The sequence below is a fragment of the Littorina saxatilis genome, linkage group LG15 (genome assembly GCF_037325665.1).
Source record: "Littorina saxatilis isolate snail1 linkage group LG15, US_GU_Lsax_2.0, whole genome shotgun sequence".
In the NCBI taxonomy this organism is placed as follows: Eukaryota; Metazoa; Mollusca; class Gastropoda; order Littorinimorpha; family Littorinidae; genus Littorina; species Littorina saxatilis.
The window spans coordinates 43,397,981-43,417,980 of NC_090259.1; the positions used below are offsets into that span (position 1 = coordinate 43,397,981).

The following is a 20,000-nucleotide window of genomic DNA, read 5'->3' on the forward strand; positions in this document are numbered from 1 at the left end:
GCAGGGTATAGTGGCGACACGGCGGTGGGCTTGGTGAACTGCCATGTGGACTTTGTCCAGGTTCAAGGTTTTTTTGGTCTGGTTTTTTTTTCAATATGAAGTTTTGGAACAAACACACGCAGGCAGGCACAGGCACACACACACACACACACACACACACACACACACACACATACACACACACATCACACATACAAACACACACCACACATACCACACACACGCACGCAGGCACGCATACACGCACGCACATACACAAACACACATGAATGCACGCACACACACACGCACGCACACGCATTCCTCCCCCCACACACACTGACAAACACACACGCCTCTCAGTGGAAAAATATCCAAAACGCATCAAAACTCCCTTTTTAAATACAGTAGGTTTGTTAAAGATTATCAACAACAACAAAACAGACATGTTTCTTTCTTCAAAAATGTTTTATTCAGGCTGTTAGTTTGCACTTTGTCATGCATTGATCAGAACATATAAGGGTATCTGCATACATTTATTGTTAACTTCTCCCCATAGAATGCATTAACATTTATTAGATACGACAAATCCTTCTGTTTACTTCGCACACTATACACTTCATGCACTTTTGTCACAATATGGGAATAGATCTTGCTTCTCCTTTAAACTGCTCCAGGGGCGTAGTGACGGACGGGGGGGGGGGGGGGGGGGGGGGGCAGCTTTGGGCAAGCCATATCATTTTTCCAAAGGTATAGCCAGGCAATACCTAATTTTTCAGGTGCAATTTTAAATTTGAAGACAGTTTAGAGTTTTGCCCACACACTTTTCTAATGCATCTGTTTGTTTATTATGACTTGACAACAAAGATATTATAGACTGCACATATTGCTGATTGTAGTTTAAAGAAAATGCACAAGCCTAAATGATATGACTTGCTTGTTAAAAGTATTAAACAATGGCGACTGCTTGTTAAAGTTAAACTACTGTATGAGTGTTGGGTCTCGTCGAAATTAAAATGAATCAAATTAAATTAACAGACAGACAGACACAAAAATTCTCGAGCTTGTTAATCCATGTCATTCCTTCAGCCTAAGTACACGAGTACGTTATGAACCCAAGAACAGGAGAGGATTGACGATTTTGAGATAACGGTTGTCTAATTGTTATCTGTTTGTGTGTGCATATTTTACGGTTATCAGAATGAACTCACATAGATGTTCATCCAGAGTTTATCAAAAGTGCAGGTATAAAATGCCAAACGAGTGTTATCTCTGATACCGAGATACTCACCATGCTTTTGAACGTTCGTCACCTTATGTAAAATCAACAGAGACGAAGAAGACAGAAGAAGAAAACGCAGACCACACAGACAAAGAACAACAAAGTGAATGTGTAGTGTTGCTGCAGTAGGCCACGGAAGTCACACTTTTGTTTAAAACCTCAATTTTCTTTAAAGCCATATGTACTCGATGACTATACACGCTAATTGCTTTACCAACAGCTGGAGACAGACTAAATTAAGTTCCCTGCAAAATATTGTGGTCTAGGACCCCTTAAATGTTGAGATATTTGAATTTTCATTTTGATCTGGATCGTCCTATTTATAGATTTGGCAACACATGTAACGTTGATGCAAGGGAGAGAACACCGCGGCTTTGTTGACATCCTCACTTTTTCAGAGGCTAGAACAAGCTGTAATGCATGTATTATGGTCCGCGCATGGTGACGTATCGTCATTATATGGTCTTATGGTGCGTTTGACATCGATTGTGGGCAAACTACACTTTGTAAACACGGGAGTGCGTTAGTATGCCCAAACATTGTAGTTTCTTTGGTATGCCTTTAACGAACCTATGATTTAAAGATTTCCCTCGGTCTACTTTGTCAATAAGATACTCAACAATTTTCTTGTTGTCCTTTCCTTCCAATGTTAACTCCGGGCCGATCTGCATGTAATTAAATCTAACATGCGAGTGTCTCCGAAATGCATACAATTGTCGAGTGGACAGTATTGGCGTAAACCGGTATTTACCGGTATTTTACCGGTTGAAACGAGAAATCACCGGAACAAAATTGGCTGCCGGTTTGACCTACCGGTTGTTTTTTAGAACTACCGTTTTTGTTGTTGCTGGTAGAACAATAAAACCAGTAGCCTACTCTGAGTTGGACTCGAACTGGTTTCAATGACCAGCCCACCGGTTTTTTTCTGGACCGTTTACATCATAAAAGTTTGCGTACCGGTTTGAACAAATACTAGCGCTATCACTGGTGGAGTGAAGTCTATTCGTCCTCTGTATGTCCTTCTTCTTCTTCCTTCCTTTCCGTCTTCCTTCTTCTGCTTCTTCTACGTTCATGGACTGAAACTCCCACGTACACTCGGTTTTGTTTTTTTAATTTTACTGGTGTGTCTTTATGTGTATGATCGTTTTTACCCTCACCAATTAGGCAGCCATGCGCCGATTTTGGGGGATGCATGCTTGCTATTTTCGTGTTTCAATAACCCATCGAACTCTGACATGGATTACAGGGTCTGTCCTTGCGTCCAGGCACAAGGTCTTGTGTACTAACGAAGGGGGATAAAGCACTAGCAGGTCTGCACAGGTATTTCTAAAATAATATTATTTTCACCATTTTTGCCAGGTGAATGGCGTACAGACCGACACTAGATGACGTCTTCGTGTCCACCATACGCCTGGGGCTGGGCGAGGTCGGCACTGTTGGTCTGACGTCACCCACCTATGACGTCATGGAGGTCGACAACTCACGTTGCCCTGGCAACTGCTCTGGTCACGGCGCCTGTCACGATGGCCAGTGTCTTTGCCTTGTGAGTCAGACCTGAGAATGTTTTGTTGTTGATCTAAAAATTTAGCATGGATTAAAGACACACACCCCATCAAAACCACATACAAAAAAATAAACGAAATTCCTAGTTTCATATTTGTATGAAAAATCATATTTAATATTGTGTGTGTGCCTGTGTGTGTGTGTGTGTGTGTGTGTGTGTGTGTGTGTGTGTGTGTGTGTGTGTGTGTGTGTGTGTGTGTGTGTGTGTTATAGTTATTGTTTTGGTGCCCAGATTACCTTAGATTCAAGCGACAGAAAAACATCTAAAGCAGAGGATGTAATCAGTTGATGTGTGCTAGCTGTAACAAGAACCCAGCAGAAACACGATCATTTGACTAATGTCGATGCACGACCCTGGGCATTAATGTGATGATGAATTTTGCCCTCAAAAGGTGCAGTTCTCGGGAGGCAAATGTCATGAGTTCAACATAGGATACCACATTGCCTTCGGTACCATCTTTGTACTGCTCGGGTGTGTGGCGCTTGTACAGTTGGTGAGTATATACATTATGAGTTGTATTTACCAATAACTACAGCATGTCTTCCATTTTCTCTAATATTTTAGACAGTCAAAAACTGAGTGAAAAATTACACACGAAAATATCGAGAGTGAAAAAAGGGGAAACAAAGAGAATCGTCATGCAGTTTTCAAGACTGAAGACTCAAACTTTTACTGTCCTTATAAAAACAAGGAACATTGCCATGCAGTTTTCCAATGTCACAAGTCTTATGCTGAGGTCGCCGTTAGAAACGTGTGACTTGGGAGCTGAGAGAGGATTTACTAGGGTTGAAAAGATGTTTTCTCTGTTTCCTTTTTGCTTTGTTGTTGCCCATCGTCATCGTCGTGCCTCTCCGTCCCCACTTCCTCTCTCCTTCTCCTCCACCCTCTTCTTTGTTTGTTTGTTTGTTTGTTTGTTTGCTTAACGCCCAGCCGACCACGAAGGGCCATATCAGGGCGGTGCTGCTTTGACATTTAACGTGCGCCACACACAAGACAGAAGTCGCAGCACAGGCTTCAATGATGTCTCACCCAGTCACATTATTCTGACACCGGACCAACCAGTCCTAGCACTAACCCCATAATGCCAGACGCCAGGCGGAGCAGCCACTAGATTGCCAATTTTAAAGTCTTAGGTATGACCCGGCCGGGGTTCGAACCCACGACCTCCCGATCACGGGGCAGACGCCTTACCACTAGGCCAACCGTGCCGATCCACCCTCTTCTAATACTGTGTGTACACTTTTGCTGTAAGTCTCATTTGGAAACATTAACATTGAAAACGTTGATATATGACAAGAGAACAAGAGATAAAAATAAAAAAAAAGTATGGTTCTGTTTATGCATTGTTTAAGAATAAACAAAGAATTCCAATTATGATATTAAAAACAATGGATAACAAATTACGCACTTCATTAATATTGTGTAGATGATTTATGCACATTGTGTTGTGAAGGTGTGAGCAATTGTGTGGGATAAACGAAGAATTACAAGTATGCACTTACCATTGTCTAGGTGTTGTGCATTGTGTGGGAATACACGAAGGAGGACAAACGATCGCTGCGCAAGGCGTGTCAGGTGACGGTACAGAAACTCCTCTACGTCCTGGTCGTCTGCGCCACCGCCATTAGGGGAGCTTACTTCTTCACCAAGGTAGATAACTCGGCTTGCACAGTACTAGGGTTTATTGTGTGTGTGTGTGTGTGGGGGGGGGGGGGGTTGCCTCTTTGTATGTTTGTGAGTGTGTGTGGTGTGTGTTTGTGTGTGTGTGTGTGTGTGTGTGTTTTATTTTTATTATTCTTTTCTGCATTCATTCTTCTTCTCTTCTCAGGAAATGAAGTTTTACACCTGAACCTTTCGTTGTGTCAGTGGCAGGTGTCCGAAGAGGTGGCCAACAGTCTATGGAGTGCCTACTACCCCGTCATCATCACCGGCTTCTCTCTCATCGTCTGCTTCTGGGCTGAGGTGGGTTTGCAGATACAGTGGTACCTCCCTTTACGACCCCTCTCTTTTACGGGTCCGTCAATATTACGACCGACTTTTCTCTGACGGATTTTTTTTCCTTCTTTGCCTTAGTATTTCTCACCTCAATATTACGCCCCCCTCTCTGATACGACATACGACCGTCCATACGTGAACTTAAAACGACTTTTCCCAATATTATCACGGATTTGGTTTACTCTAATGTATATATCTCCAGTCGTCGAGTCAGTATGCGATACGGACGCTTAATACTTGTAGCGCAGACTTGTCCGTATTTCTGCTGGGTCCAGTCCACATTTTCCATATACCTTTCAAGAAAAGTCTGCTTCATTTTGTATTTTGTTGTCCTCTTTCTTCGCCCCTTCATCTCCTTTGCCTCTGACTCTCCTTCTTTCCTTCTTCTTCTTCTCGTTTTTGTCATTTTCATTTTCTACTTTTGCAGTCTTTTTACCACAAATTCAGTGCCAAAGCTTCGTGCAGACTTTGCAAAGAAAACTTCGTCCAATGAATGAGAGGCTTAAAAAAAACTGCATTAATCGTCATGTACATGTACACACAGAAAATCAAATATCTTTGATATAAAATTGTCTACTGTAATTGACTCTTCTTAGGCCATTACATTCACAAACAAGAGGCGAAGCCTTCAAGGCTCACGTAAGAAATAGACAAACAGTAACACAAACTCAATCACTCCGTCACACATACACACCCACACACACAGTAAGCTTAGGTGACACTGTGCAAGAAAGAGAGACACTAGATCTAGATCTGTCTGTCTGCATGTAGCCTACTTACAGGGACACGACTGCCAAATAGTCTCGGCCCGCTCAAAATAACAATGACCGAGACTACACACACCACGCGAGAGAGAACACTTTTGACCGTGACGTAATCTTATGCGAGCTTTATCCATAGTCTTGGATAACCACTCACACATAGACTCGGAAATGTTAAAGTTTCTACCACAGACATACACACACACACACGCACACACACACGCACACACGCACGCACAAACGCACAGACAGACAAAGTTACGATCGCATAGGCTACACTTCGTGAGCCAAAAAAGGAAATACGTGTGTCTGTAAGGCCAAACAAAACTATATGTTGGTTTATTGTGTGTGTGTGTGTGTGTGTGTGATAAAACCGATCCTATTTTTTTCCCGCCGACCCTAAAACTTTTCAAAACTTCATTTCTACAAAAAAATACAAAAAACGTTTGGCACATTTTGCGAACCATACCGAGAATAAGGGAAGTAACCTCCTTTACAATCGACTACATTTTAAACATAAAATTAAAAACACAAAAAACCCAAGCCGACCTACGGTACCGACCCTATCTTTTTTGGTCACGTTACCCTAAACCTACATATATTTTTGTTTGGCCTAATACAAAATGGTCTTCTATTAAACACCCCACAGGCGTTTCACGTGAGCTCGTCCCCCAGCGGAGAGCGTCAGTTCCTGGGCAAGTCCACCATCTTCTTCATCGCCTTCAACGTGCTGCAGTACATCCTGCTCGCCGTGCAGTGCGTCGTCACTGAGACCCTCGACAACCACGAGAAGAAGGTAATGTGACAGGGTGACGCAGTAGTCTCCTTTCTGAGCACCTCAGCACCGACACACTGAGTTGTCTGCCGGCCTTGACGATGATGATGATGATTATGAGGTTTACTGTCCTACAGGCCTTTGTTGTTTTTGCCTATTAAGGACTAGATAGGCGAAGATTCGATAACCTTTGAAAAACAAAAACAAAACGGCCTTGACGGCGTGAGCGTGGGCTATTTATAAATAGCTCGACGTTTCTTGTACGTAACTGAGTCGCCGGTAAGTTGTAGAGTTGTGTTCGTGATGGGGTCTGGCTGCTGACTCTTCTGGTATGCTGCTCTGGGGAACCTTTGCGTATCATGTCAGTTTTTATAGGGCTATTTATTGAGCTTTAGAATCTCAATCCTGACTGGCTTTGCCTCCAAAGGTGAGTTTAGTGCTTCGGGCACTTGTTTACATTTGCTTGACGAGAATAGACGAGTTTTGGAAATAACTCTGTCAGGTTTGATGGGGTGTGGAATAGTTGCTTCCCTTTGTTGTTTTTCTTGCTTGTCCATGAAAACACCGAGGCAAGCTACACGTGACAATGCAGGCTTGCCGCTTAGTGACAGTGTTTTTATTGAAACAATGGAAAGCAGTTCTTTGACACCCCATATAAAACCCGACAGAATTATCATTAAACACATTGGCTGAAAACATAGCGCTGTTTCATCAGATTTAGACATTTAAATTAGACAGCAAACGTTTTTGTTAATACCATATGTTTAGTCATTTTGTTATGAGAGCATTGAATTACCGGCACGGTTGGCCTAGTGGTAAGGCGTCCGCCCCGTGATCGGGAGGTCGTGGGTTCGAACCCCGGCCGGGTCATACCTAAGACTTTAAAATTGGCAATCTAGTGGCTGCTCCGCCTGGCGTCTGGCATTATGGGGTTAGTGCTAGGACTGGTTGGTCCGGTGTCAGAATAATGTGACTGGGTGAGACATGAAGCCTGTGCAGCGACTTCTGTCTTGTGTGTGGCGCACGTTATATGTCAAAGCAGCACCGCCCTGATATGGCCCTTCGTAGTCGGCTGGGCGTTAAGCAAACAAACAAACAAAAAAGAGCATTGCATTGATCCTTTCTCTCTCTCTCTCGCTCTCTCCCTCTCTCTCTCTTGCTCTCGCTCTCTCTCGCTCTCTCTCTCCCTCTCTCTCTCTCTCTCTCTCTCTCTCTCAAAGGGTACGGACGTGCCCTGCGAGAGCTGCGGATTTCGATGGAATTTACCTAGTTCAACTGTGCTTCTAGTTCCAAAAATTGCTGTGCAAGGATATAACAGTGCATATGTTCTTCGTGTGAAAGATATACTTGTGAATTCATCTTTCTTCGAAGATACAAACGTATTTCTTTGTTCCTTTTGTGTGAGTATTCGCGCCCTGGACAACACATGTCATTAATCACTGGCTGGCACTGTTATCGTGTAGCTGTAGACTGGGAGTGCCAGAGATAGGAATGTTCCTGCAGTCCTGTGGAAAGTCACAACTGGTTGAAATCGCACGGTTGCTTTTGAATCTTCTACCAAGTGAGTTTGGTATGTGAAGTTAGGTGAATCAACGAACTTTTATTATGTACGCTTTACAAGTCAAAGACTATGAATGAGGAAAGTGTTGTGACTTTTTGTGAATTTGCTTTGTTTGGAATTATGTTCTCTTCAGCTGTTTGGAGTGTACACGCGTCAGTGATGTGATGTGACGTTAATGCCTCAACGCCTATCACGCCGCGAGGCGAGGCTCACCCCGCAGTAATCTCTTCAAGTGTCTCCATTAAAAACTGCTGCCAATCATGTTCTATATGTAGATTATGTCAAAGGGGTTTTATCAGTGTATGAGTATGTGCAATCATGTCGGTTATTACTCGCTCACAACTGAGCAAGTCTCTTGAAATAATCGAACACAAGAAAGACCCCAATGAAAAAACTTTCAAGTGTGAGCAACAATTCATGCCGGTATGGAGAGCTGTTCTGATGTACCGGTATATGATCGACTTGCCATCACACGGGTACTCCTCCAGCTGGGTCGATTATTCCCGTACAGTCGATGGCAAGCTTCAGCAAATTACCTGTGAATACGATGACACGGCCATAGTCATTGGAAAACTGCCACCAGCTCTTATCCAGACGTCTATACGTCTGCACTTTTCATGTGAAAAACTTATTGTCATACATTTTTATCCAACCACTTGCACGTTCCTGGTGCAGGGAAGGCAATGCCGTGACTGGGTGGAGGATGACTTCAGGCGCTTGCAGGGTGTTGTCCATACACTCCTGGAGTTTTCTGATGCAATCGACGAGAACAGCCCGGTATACAAAGGTGCCAACCTGATGCTACCCACGTCTGAAGTCAGCGAAGGTACAGACTGCACTCACAGTAGTGACGTCATGGCTGCTGCCGTCGAGAAGACACCTGGTGCAATTAGTACCGGTACCACCGTTGCAGACAGAGCCGAAGACGAGACACCTGGTGCTGCTAGTACAGATACAACTTTCGCCGACAGCGTTGACGACGAGACTCTTGGTGCAGCCAGTACCGATGAAGTCAACACTGATGACAGCCAGGCTATCTCTATTGCTGTCGTCGAAAATAATGTTTTGTCAGCAACTAGTGCGGGCAGTGCTGTCAATAAGACCACTGACAACGACGCCACTGTTGCTGCCACCGCTGCTGACACTGATGACACCCCAACCAGCGGTAACATCTGTACAGCTGATGGTTCAGACAGTGTCGACACAACTGACAGTAGTAGTTGTGGTGAAAGTGACCTGGTGGCCAAACTCATGTTGGAAATGAGAGACATGAAAGTTCAACTGGACAGAAAGATCCTTGCCAACAAACAGCATCGTGACAGAGAGGTGGCGGAGCTGAGGGAGGCAGTAGAACAGCTCAATAAAGAACGCGACGCTATGAAAAAACGATGCCAAGCCTTAGAAAACAAAGTCAGGGAACTGCAAAAGGTTGAGAAAGAGCAACACAAATCCTCCTCTCAGCAAACGTCCCCTCCAGAATCTCGCCCTTCTCTGTCCGGTGTTCAAGCCATTGCCATCACCACGAACAAGGGGCGATATGCGCCCTCCCTTTCTGACGACGAGGACTCGACCACGCCCCCTCCTAAAAACGGTCAGTCTGCTAACCGTGAGCCCTGCCGTGACCAGTTCCCGGTCGCTCTTAACGCCACTGATCGCCCCCCTACACTCCGTATCCCCCCCACCTGCACACACTTCCTGCTCGGGGACTCAAACCTGGGAAACATTGCCAAAAAGCGTCTGGACAGGTCGGGTGCTACAGATCTAGAGATCAGGACTCTACGAGGCACCACGACCCAACGCCTGACAACAATTGTCACTGACAGCGGCACTCACCCTTCAGTGAAGAAAGTTGTGTTAAATGTCGGGACAAATGACTGCAGGGGAGACTTAGATAACTTTGTGCAGAGTTTTGCTAATCTGCTCTCAGCAGTCAAAAAGCACTTCCCTTCATCCTGTGTCTATGTCGCAGCCATACCCCCACAACGACAGAACAAAATGATACGCAAAATAAAGGACTTTAACAGCAGACTGAAGGCTCTGTGCAACACTGAACAAGTGACCTTCCTGTCTCTTCAGTTGATCTGGAAGGTTGATGAAAACGGATGCCTCGACAGCCAGATACTTGCAGACAGTGTTCATTATTCACCCAAAGGACTGTCACTGTTCTTGCGCGAAGTGAAGTCTGCATTGTGGGAGCGTCAGCAGAACCCTGTGGCATCATATGCTGCAGCTGTGAAAGGACAAAGCATGTCCAGTCCTCAAACTTCGCCACACGACATTGGTGAGACATCACAGTCCACTCAGCAGCCCTTATCACCAAGGTCGCAACACCCACCAATGTCACAGCAGCCTCCACAGGACGCCGTGACGCTGCATAGCCCTCAACAGCAGAACGAAACGGAGCAGCCCTGCCATCGCCCCCAGCATCAGTGTGTACCGGACCAGCACAGCCATCGCCCCCAGCACCAGTATGTACCCGAGCAGCCCAGCCATCGACCCCAGCACCACTACGTAACGGAGCAGCCCAGCCAACCGCCCAGGTCAACTGAGGCCACTGCGCTGGCACCAGGTGGTACCCAGCCGCCACACCACAGGTGGTTTCACCCCTTCCCAGTTCTTGACCCCAGTGGGTATTTTCACGCGCCGCCTGGCCCCCACAGCCACTTCCACCAATCCCATTATCCCCCTCATCTGTTCCATCCGTCTATGTACAGAGCCTTCAGCCCCTTTGTGCAACAGGCGCCACCCCCATTCTACAGTCAGTGGCCAGTGCCGCAGGCAACAATGTAGCTACAGTGACCCATCTTCACACGCTAGTGTAAAATAGCGCGTGTCACACCTTAACATAATTATAACCACGTTATGTCCCATAAACTCTAGTTCTGGAGACAGAAAAAATAAGTTAGCATTGTGCTTGTCACCTTGTATAACTGTAATTGTGCTTTGTGCGTGTGTGTGCGTATGTGTGTTTGTGTGTGTGTGTGTGTGTGTGTGTGTGTGTGTGTGTGTGAAAGACATCTCATTTTCATATGATTACACATTATGCACAATTTTCACTGATTCCCCCAATTTAATTTCTGTTTGTGGCCTGTTCGTATCGCCGTATTGTGCTATACAGACTGTGTGGCTCGGAAAGTCACAGTGTAGTGTTCTTGTGGTTTTCACTCTTTTGTTATAAGAAACAGTGGCTGTGTTCAGCCGTATCAGAACCGTACACACAAAATTTCCATTGTTACTGAGCGGACAGTCGATATCTACATGTTAAGTACTGCTCTTGGTACATTGAAATGTGACAGTGGTGCTGTGTTGACTCGGATCCTCACTAACATTCGGAGAACACCTGTCTAAGTTTCATGTGGAAATCTGCGAGGGCGTGAATGAAGACTATATTCCCTCCAGCGTGTGTGAGTGGTGACTGCCACGTAATCCGTGTAATCTGCCCGCTTCGCCTGAACGGTGTTGTGTTTGTGTCAGGCTGACTGGGCTCGTTTGATTCAAGTCGAGTGTCAGCGCAGAGGTGCGGGACGCTATTGTGAAACTTTACCATATTGTGTTGCAAGACTACCGGCATAAATTTGTTGGTTGTGTTTATAGTTTGAACTGACTGTCGTTTTGCTTTTTTCGTGACAGTTGTTGTTTTGCTTTTTTCGTAACAGTTATTGTGTATGTGTTAGTTATCATTGTGTGTGTTTATTCCTTGTTTTATTATGCTCAGTGTTGGTCATTTAAATGTGTATCACCTCTATAATAAGGTTCCTGATGTATGTGCCTTCCTTGAAAAAGCGTCTCCGAATTATCATTTGTTTGGTATTACTGAATCAAGATTAGATTCAAGAGTTTCCGATAATGATATCGCGATTGTTGATTATTGTGTTGAAAGGCGAGACCCAGAAATCCAAGGGCAGACTGGAATCGCGGTATATATTCATGACTCAATTAAACACATTACGCGTAGACGCATAGACCTAGAACCCAGCGCAGTAGAATGCATTTGGTTAGAACTCAAACCCAGTAAATCAATGGCCCCTCAATTCGTGTGTTTTCTTTACAGAAATCCTGCGGAAAATTTTGAGTGGTATGATCATTTTGTACAAATGTTAGACAATGTTTATAATAAGAGCAAACACAATGCTGACGTTATGCTACTTGGCGATTTTAACATAGACATGTTAAAGTCCCATCCCAGCTGGGAATCAACTACTCAGTTATTTGGGCTTAAACAGCTTGTAAAGTCACCCACAAGGGTAACTTCAACGACATCTACATTGCTCGATCATATTTATACGAATAATCCGGACACAGTCTTAGGTGCCTGTGTATCCGACCTTAGTGTAAGTGATCATAGTCCTGTAAGCTGTTCCAAATTGATGAAGTTACCCAAGGCAGAATCAAAAGGTCACACATATATTTCATACAGGTCGTTTAAACATTTTAATCAGGGTTTCTTCTTTAATGATTTGAATTGTACACCGTTTGCTTCTGTGCTTGATTATACCGATCCTAACGAGGCACTTGAAGCCTGGTATTCCCTCTTTATCGATGTGGTAAATCGACATGCACCTGTGAGGCGGAAACGAGTAAGACATCCTAAACTTCCTCCCTGGTTAACCATTGATATCATCGAAGCAATGGCGTATCGCGACCAGTTAAAGACAAACAAATTATTTGAAGATTATAAAAAAGCGCGTAACAGAGTAAAGAATCTTGTGAGAAACGCGAAGCGATCATATTTTGATAAACTTGTGGGTAACAGCAAAGATGTTTCAAAAGTCTGGCGCGCCCTGAACACGTTTTTAAAAGGCAACTCCTCAAAAAATAGTAGTATTCCTCAGAATATAAAGGCCAACGACTTTAACGATTATTTTTTGTCCGTTGCTGAATCACTGGTAGATTCTCACTCAAAATCTCCAGGTACAGAACCACATTCCTGTTGTGAACGCTTGCAGATGTTCTGTGATGAAAAATTAGGAAACACGGATGCGTTTGTTATTCCGATAATGGCCATCCATGAAGTTGGCCAGTACATAGCAAGGTTAGAAAATAAAAAATCTTCCGGACTTGATGAAATAAGTAATAAATTATTAAAATTGTCTACTCCTTATATAGTAGAGTCTCTGACTTATGTTTATAATTTATGTATTCAACACAATGTTTTTCCAAAAGAATTTAAAAAAGCGAAAGTCATACCTTTGCCAAAGAAAAAAGGTTCTCAAGACTTAAATGATTTTAGACCTATATCTTTGTTATCTGTATTATCTAAGCCTCTTGAAAGGCATGTTCAAAAACATCTGGTTACTTATTTGGAGGACCACAATCTCTTGCATCAACTTCAGTCTGGTTTTCGCTCTCAACATTCATGTAACACTGCCCTTGCCAGATTAACTGATTCATGGTACTCATCCATTAATAGGTTAGACATTTCTGGTGATGTTTTCTTGGACCTAAAAAAAGCTTTTGACCTCGTGGATCATGAGATCCTTCTACAGAAATTAAAATGTTATTTGAAAAGTTCTAGCACTGTCGCTTTTTTTAACTCTTATCTTAGAGAGAGGGTTCAATCTGTATACGTACACGATACGTACTCTTCTCAGGGCACTGTGAAATGTGGAGTGCCACAGGGGTCTGTTTTGGGACCTGTATTATTTTGCATGTATATAAATGATTTGCCCTTGTACCTACAGTCTGAATCTGTTGAGTGTCATATGTTAGCAGATGATACTACCTTACATGCAACAGGGAAAAGCCCTGCACAAATTCAAGACAAATTACAACAGAGCCTAAACGATGTTTCTGAGTGGTGTTCTGCAAATCGTATGCTTATTAATCCAGATAAAACAAAGTCTATGATAATCAGCACTCGCCAAAAACATCAACTTTCAGAAATGACTCTGAGTCTGTCCCTAAATGAGCACTCCATTGAGCAAGTAGCTGAGCACCGTTTACTGGGACTTACTGTTGATAATAATCTCAAATGGCAGACTCACATCAATGGAACCTGCAAAAAAATTGCTAAAAACCTGTTTCTTTTGTCAAAGTTACAAAGCATTATTAATCTAGACACAAGAAAACTATTTTACAATGCCCACATAAAACCCCATATTGATTATGCTTCCATAGTATGGGACGGGTGTAGTGAAGTTCACTTGAAGAAGCTGAACTCGCTCCAGCGTAGAGCTGCTAAACTAGTTCTGCCCAGTCCATCTCTTTCTACAAAGGAAAAGATGAAAAGTATTGGGATGTTAAGCTTAAAAAAGCAACTTTTGTATAATAAATGTTCATTTATGTATAAAGTCGTCTATAAGGACGCCCCAACATATCTTATACAACTCTTCAAATCATCTCCGTCATATTATTCAAACACTCGAAATAATCTTGCCTTGTCAAGGCCCCGCATCGATTTGTTTAAAACGAGTTTTTCTTATTCTGGTGCGTTCCTTTGGAATTCACTACCTGTAAATATCAAGTCATGTCTGTCATTATCTTCTTTTAAAAGACAGCTCCGAAAGCACCTCTCTAACGACTAAGTCGGTGTACAGTTTGTGCGAATGTGTGTGAGGATGTGTGAAAGAGAAAGTGTATAGTATGCTTCCATTAACAAGCACACTTTTGAATTTTTTTTTATATTTTTACTTTGTTATACTTTTCCCTACATAATTTTGTTTTATTTGATTTTTTGTGTGTGATTTATTTTTTATTTTTTATTCTTCAATGTGTTCTTTGTTTCATGTGTGTATCATAGTAGGGACTAGCTGTAAGAAAGGACCATATGGACCTAATGCTATCATCCCTCGGTAATAAAGTTTTCGAGTTCGAGTTCGAGTTCGAGTTCGAGTTCTCTCTCTCTCTCTCTCTCACTGTCTCTCTCTCTCTCTCTCTCTCTCTCTCTCTCTCTCTCTCTCTCTCTCTCTCTCTCTCTCTCTCTCTCTCTCTCTCTCTCTCTGTTTAAACCAAACACATTAAAGACAGAATAATCATTTCGGAAGATCGTTTATTCTTTTCGAAAACCTCATTCAAGTTGTGGTGGTGGTCGTCCTCGTACCGACCCATAATGTAAGCTGTCCTTACACGATAAAAACAAAAAGGGCACAGAATTCGAAGCGGTCATGGAAGTTTATATGGTTGCTGTTGCATATAATCTATACAGATACAAATATATGCATTGCGTATCACGCACCACGCATTAGTTTTGATGCTGCCGTATAACAGACAACTATGTAATAAGAGATATTGTAAAATACAAAAAGATATCTGGGCAAATATGCTTAACCTTCGCCGGTGGTCGTGTATCACGCACCACGCATTAGTTTTGATGCTGCCGTATAACAGACAACTATGTAATAAGAGATATTGTAAAATACAAAAAGATATCTGGGCAAATATGCTTGCTTTTAAGAATGCCTCAGGCACCTAAAAAGCTCTCATGTCCTTCAATTTCAGCGAGAAGTTAAAAAAAAAACCAAAGGTCAAATTTAGACTACAAACATCGTGGGGCTGTGCGAACCCATGTTTCTCAAAGAAGGAAAAGCGTGCATCTTTGAGAAGCATGCGCACGGCCCCACGATGTCTTCCGTGTGTAGTCGATAACCCGGACTGGCGAAGGTTTAAGTGCAAATAAAAAGTATGCAAAGAAGTGGACAAATGAGTTGTTTTCATTTTTGAGTACCAGGCAATACTTGTGTCCTATTATTACCACAACGTTTTTTTTATCATGAAATGTGAATGACTTTTCAACAAGATTTGACGAAGAAAAATTGAAAAGATATGAGCTTGAAACTTCTACATTTTTATTGTGACAGACCTAAACGAAACTAGTTTTAAGCATGGAGAATCAGGAGACTGCCATGCAAACTGAGAAAGGAAACAAACTCGCATCTTTCCCCGATAGCCATATATAAGTTGCAGGGACGATAAAAACAAGAAATTCCTCCGATAGGAACTACACCCCCGTCAAAGGGAAATAACCTTCTCAGTTGGTGGCAGTGAGAATGGTTATTTCCCTTTGACCGACGGGGGTGTCCGTCTATACCAGGCCTTGTATAATTTTTAATCCACCAATAACTCCCTAACCGTGTGTTTGACTGGTCCCAATTTTTGTAAGGACCGTCTCAGGAATGTATAGAACCTGTTCACCAAGTTTGGTGACGATCGGTCCGTTCATTCTTGAGATCTACTTGCGAACACAAACACATCGAGTGAAACCTATACACACCCCTATACCGGGGGTGTAAAGACAATAAACAACCAACAAGTCAACAAAAATGGAATAACTGGCGTTCACAGACTGAATGTAAGGAATGGGGTTTCTGCGTGTCTTTCAGATGTTGGTGCTACGCGTGTGTAATGGCGGCTTCGCACTGCTGATGATCATCGCCGTCGTCTTCTTTCTCATCTACGGCGTTGAGGTGTACTTCAAGGTGAGAGGGCTGTGCGCTTATATGTTTGTTTTGTTTGTTGAAGCTGTTTAACCGGTGACATACCCGTATCATCTTTGAAGTGAAGCCATTGTTGAAAGATTGAACAGCACGTTTTAACTGAAGGAATAACAAACATGATAATAGCAGTTGGGTAAGCTGACACGTGTAGATCGACATTAATGTTGATGACGACAATAGGCGATGTTCGGAAATAACTGTGTGGGTTTCTATGGGTTTTAAAAGAGTGAATACCCTTGCTTTTATTGAGGCAAGCTTTCCCACGTGACATTATAAGCCAGTGTATACACACTTGAAAAAGGAGCACGTCTGGAGACACGCCCCTTTTTAATGACTGGCCTATTATGTCACGTGGGAGAGTTTGCCTCATTAAAAACAAGGGTATTCACTCCTTCACAACTCATACAAAACCCGACAGAGTTATTTTCGAATTCGTATATTAATTGACAGATGATTCCGATTGTGATGTTGGCGATTCAGACGATGACTCAGATGATGCTGATAATTCAGACGATGACTCAGATGATACTGATGATTCAGACGATGACTCAGATGATACTGATAATTCAGATGATACTGATGATTCAGACATTGACTCAGAGAATTCAGATGAAACTGATCATTCAGACGATGACTCAGATGATACTGATGATTCAGACGATGACTCAGATGATTCAGATGATGATGGTGGCAGGTTCACGGAGCGTTCATGGTGTCGGAGAGCGGGCTGGACATGTGGCAGCTACAGATGTCCTGATGATGATGATGATCATGATCATGATCATGATCATGATCATGATCATGATGATGATGATGGCAGGTTCTCGGAGCGTTCATGGTGTCGGAGAGCAGGCTGGACATGTGGCAGCTACAGATGTCCCGATGATGATGATGATGATGATGATGATGATGATGATGATGATGATGATGATGATGACAGGTTCACGGGGCATTCATGGTGTCGGAGAGCGGGCTGGACATGTGGCAGTTACAGATGTCCCGCCTGGGGCTGGTGGCTCAGGCCGTGCTGCAGCTCCTCACCGCTCTCTTCCTCGTCTCGGACGTGGCCCTGGAGGGCTGGAAAGACAAGTAAGTCCACCATTGTCTGGCTTGCTATCTGTTCATCGGTTTAAACATGATTCCTCAAGACTGTCCATCAATCTCGCCAGATATTGAGCATCAGCAACTCTTATCTTTCCAGGGGCGGATCCAGGGGGGTGGGGGGGGTCCGTGGTTTCCGGCCCCCCCCCCCTCCCCCCCCCCCCCTAAAAATTTTTTGTTTTTAAATTGAGAATAAAGAAAAACTGATGTCTCAGATTGCACCAGATTGCTCCATTTTTCTTGATTTTTATTAAAATTTTCCCGGACTAGGAGCCGGCCTTTGTCTTCTAAGTGACGGTTTGGGAAAGTAGTTGGGTAATTTGTTGGCTCAGGTTGCACAAGATCAATAAATTGTCCTTGTTTTGATCCAAATTTGCCTTCTTAAATATACTTTTTGGAAGGTGTATTAGGGGAGTTTCTTGGCTCAGATTGCACCAGATTATTCCATTTACCTTGTTTATATCAACATTTTCCGGGGGAGCATGTCCCCGGACACACACCCCCCCCCCCCCCCCCCCCCCAGGAGGTTCGAACGCTTCGCTCCCTCAACAAAATGCTTCGCGTCGTCGAATTGTCCCTAAAAGAAATTTGGAACCGCCCCCCCCCCCCCTCCCTCCCTCCCCCCTAAAATTAATGTGATCCGCCCCTGAACTTTCTATGTTAAGTTTATTGTCTGTACCATAAGTGTTTGTCTGTACCATAAGTTTATTGTCTGTACCATAAGTGTTTGTCTGTACCATAAGTGTTTGTCTGTACCATAAGTGTTTGTCTGTCTGTCCACGCTAAAGACCACGGGGTCAACGTACTTGTGAATGTTTTGTTTTGTTATAGATTAAACGTTCCACTAACTTACCATTAACCACTTTTTACATTTAGTCAAGTTTTGACTAAATGTTTTAACATAGAGGGGGAATCGAGACGAGGGTCGTGGTGTATGTGTGTGTGTGTGTCTGTCTGTCTGTGCGTGTGTGTGTGTGCGTAGAGCGATTCAGACCAAACTACTGAACCGATCTTTATGAAATTTGACATGAGAGTTCCAGACATTTTTTTAATTTTTTTCGATAAATACGTTTGATGACGTCATATCCGGCTTTTTGTAAAAGTTGAGGCGGCACTGTCACACCCTCATTTTTCAATCAAATTTATTGACATTTTTGTAAAGCAATCTTCGACGAAGGCCGGACTTCGGTATTGCATTTCAGCTTGGTGGCTTAAAAATTAGTTAATGACTTTGGTCATTAAAAATCTGAAAATTGTAATTTATTTTTTATTTTTTATATAAAACGATCCAAATTTACGTTCATCTTATTGTACATCATTTCCTGATTCCAAAAACATATAAATATGTTATATTTGGATTAAAAACAAGCTCTGAAAATTAAAAATATAAAAATTATGATCAAAATTAAATTTCCGAAATCGATTTAAAAACAATTTCATCTTATTCCTTGTCGGTTCCTGATTCCAAAAACATATAGATATGATATGTTTGGATTAAAAACACGCTCAGAAAGTTAAAACGAAGATAGGTACAGAAAAGCGTGCTATGCAGCACAGCGAAACCACTACCGCGCTGAACAGGCTCGTCAGTTTCACTCCGTTATGCACAAGCGTTGTTGTTGTTGTTGTTGTTGTTGTTGTTGTTGTTGTTGTTGTTGTTGTTGTTGTTGTTGTAAACACATCTTAAACATTCCAACAGGCTTCCAGTGCTGAGTCATAATATCTACGACATCGGCTTTCGTATCGTGGAGTTTGGTGTGGCGCTCTGGTTTCCCTGCGTTCTCTGGAACTGCGGCCAGTAAGTCATTGGGAAATATATTTTGTTTTTTTGAGAGAGAGATGAGGCTGCGATTGTGAAGACTAAGATAGGATATGCATTTAATATAGCAGAACAGAATCTGTCATTACTTAATGTTTGATTGGATGGTCATTAATCATGTGAATAATAATAATAATGATAATAATAATAATAATAATAAAACATTCTTTTATAGCGCTGTTCACCGCCAAATGGCAGTCTCATGGCGCTTTACATTAGACATTAAAATTTAACATTTTACATAATACATATAAAAAGTTTTCTCGTAAGAAATAACATACATGAATGGTTGTATGGATAAAAGGTTAGATCAATCAATCAATCAATCAATGAAGCTTATATCGCGCATATTCCGTGGGTACAGTTCTAGGCGCTCTGCAGTGATGCCGTGTGAGATGAAATTTTATACGGCCAGTAGATTGCAGCCATGTCGGCGCATATTTCCCTTTCACGGCCTTATTCCAAGTCACACGGGTATGGTAGACAATTATTAACTGTGCCTAAGCAATTTTGCCAGGAAAGACCCTTTTGTCAATCGTGGGATCTTTAACGTGCACACCCAATGTAGTATACACGGGGGGTGGTTCGGACACCGAAGAGAGTCTGCACACAAAGTTGACTCTGTGAAATAAATTTCCGCCGAACCTGGGATCGAACTCGCGCTGACAGCGGCCAACTGAATACAAATCCAGCGCGCTACCAACTGAGCTATATCCCCGCCCCAAATAGAT

At 42.9% G+C, this 20,000-nt stretch overlaps 1 protein-coding gene across 2 annotated transcripts in view; it reads left to right on the top strand.

The window, feature by feature from the left end:
- Positions 1–20,000, top strand: part of LOC138949394 (uncharacterized) — a 49,438-nt gene that overhangs the window by 3,570 nt on the left and 25,868 nt on the right. For both annotated transcript variants that reach the window (XM_070321207.1, XM_070321208.1), the window contains exons 2-9: positions 2,621–2,804; positions 3,217–3,318; positions 4,338–4,475; positions 4,692–4,787; positions 6,231–6,377; positions 16,236–16,331; positions 17,290–17,438; positions 19,150–19,248. In XM_070321207.1, the coding sequence (XP_070177308.1) occupies positions 2,625–2,804; positions 3,217–3,318; positions 4,338–4,475; positions 4,692–4,787; positions 6,231–6,377; positions 16,236–16,331; positions 17,290–17,438; positions 19,150–19,248 (1,007 nt within the window). In that variant the 5' untranslated portion in view covers positions 2,621–2,624. The remainder of the gene's footprint in view (positions 1–2,620; positions 2,805–3,216; positions 3,319–4,337; positions 4,476–4,691; positions 4,788–6,230; positions 6,378–16,235; positions 16,332–17,289; positions 17,439–19,149; positions 19,249–20,000) is intronic.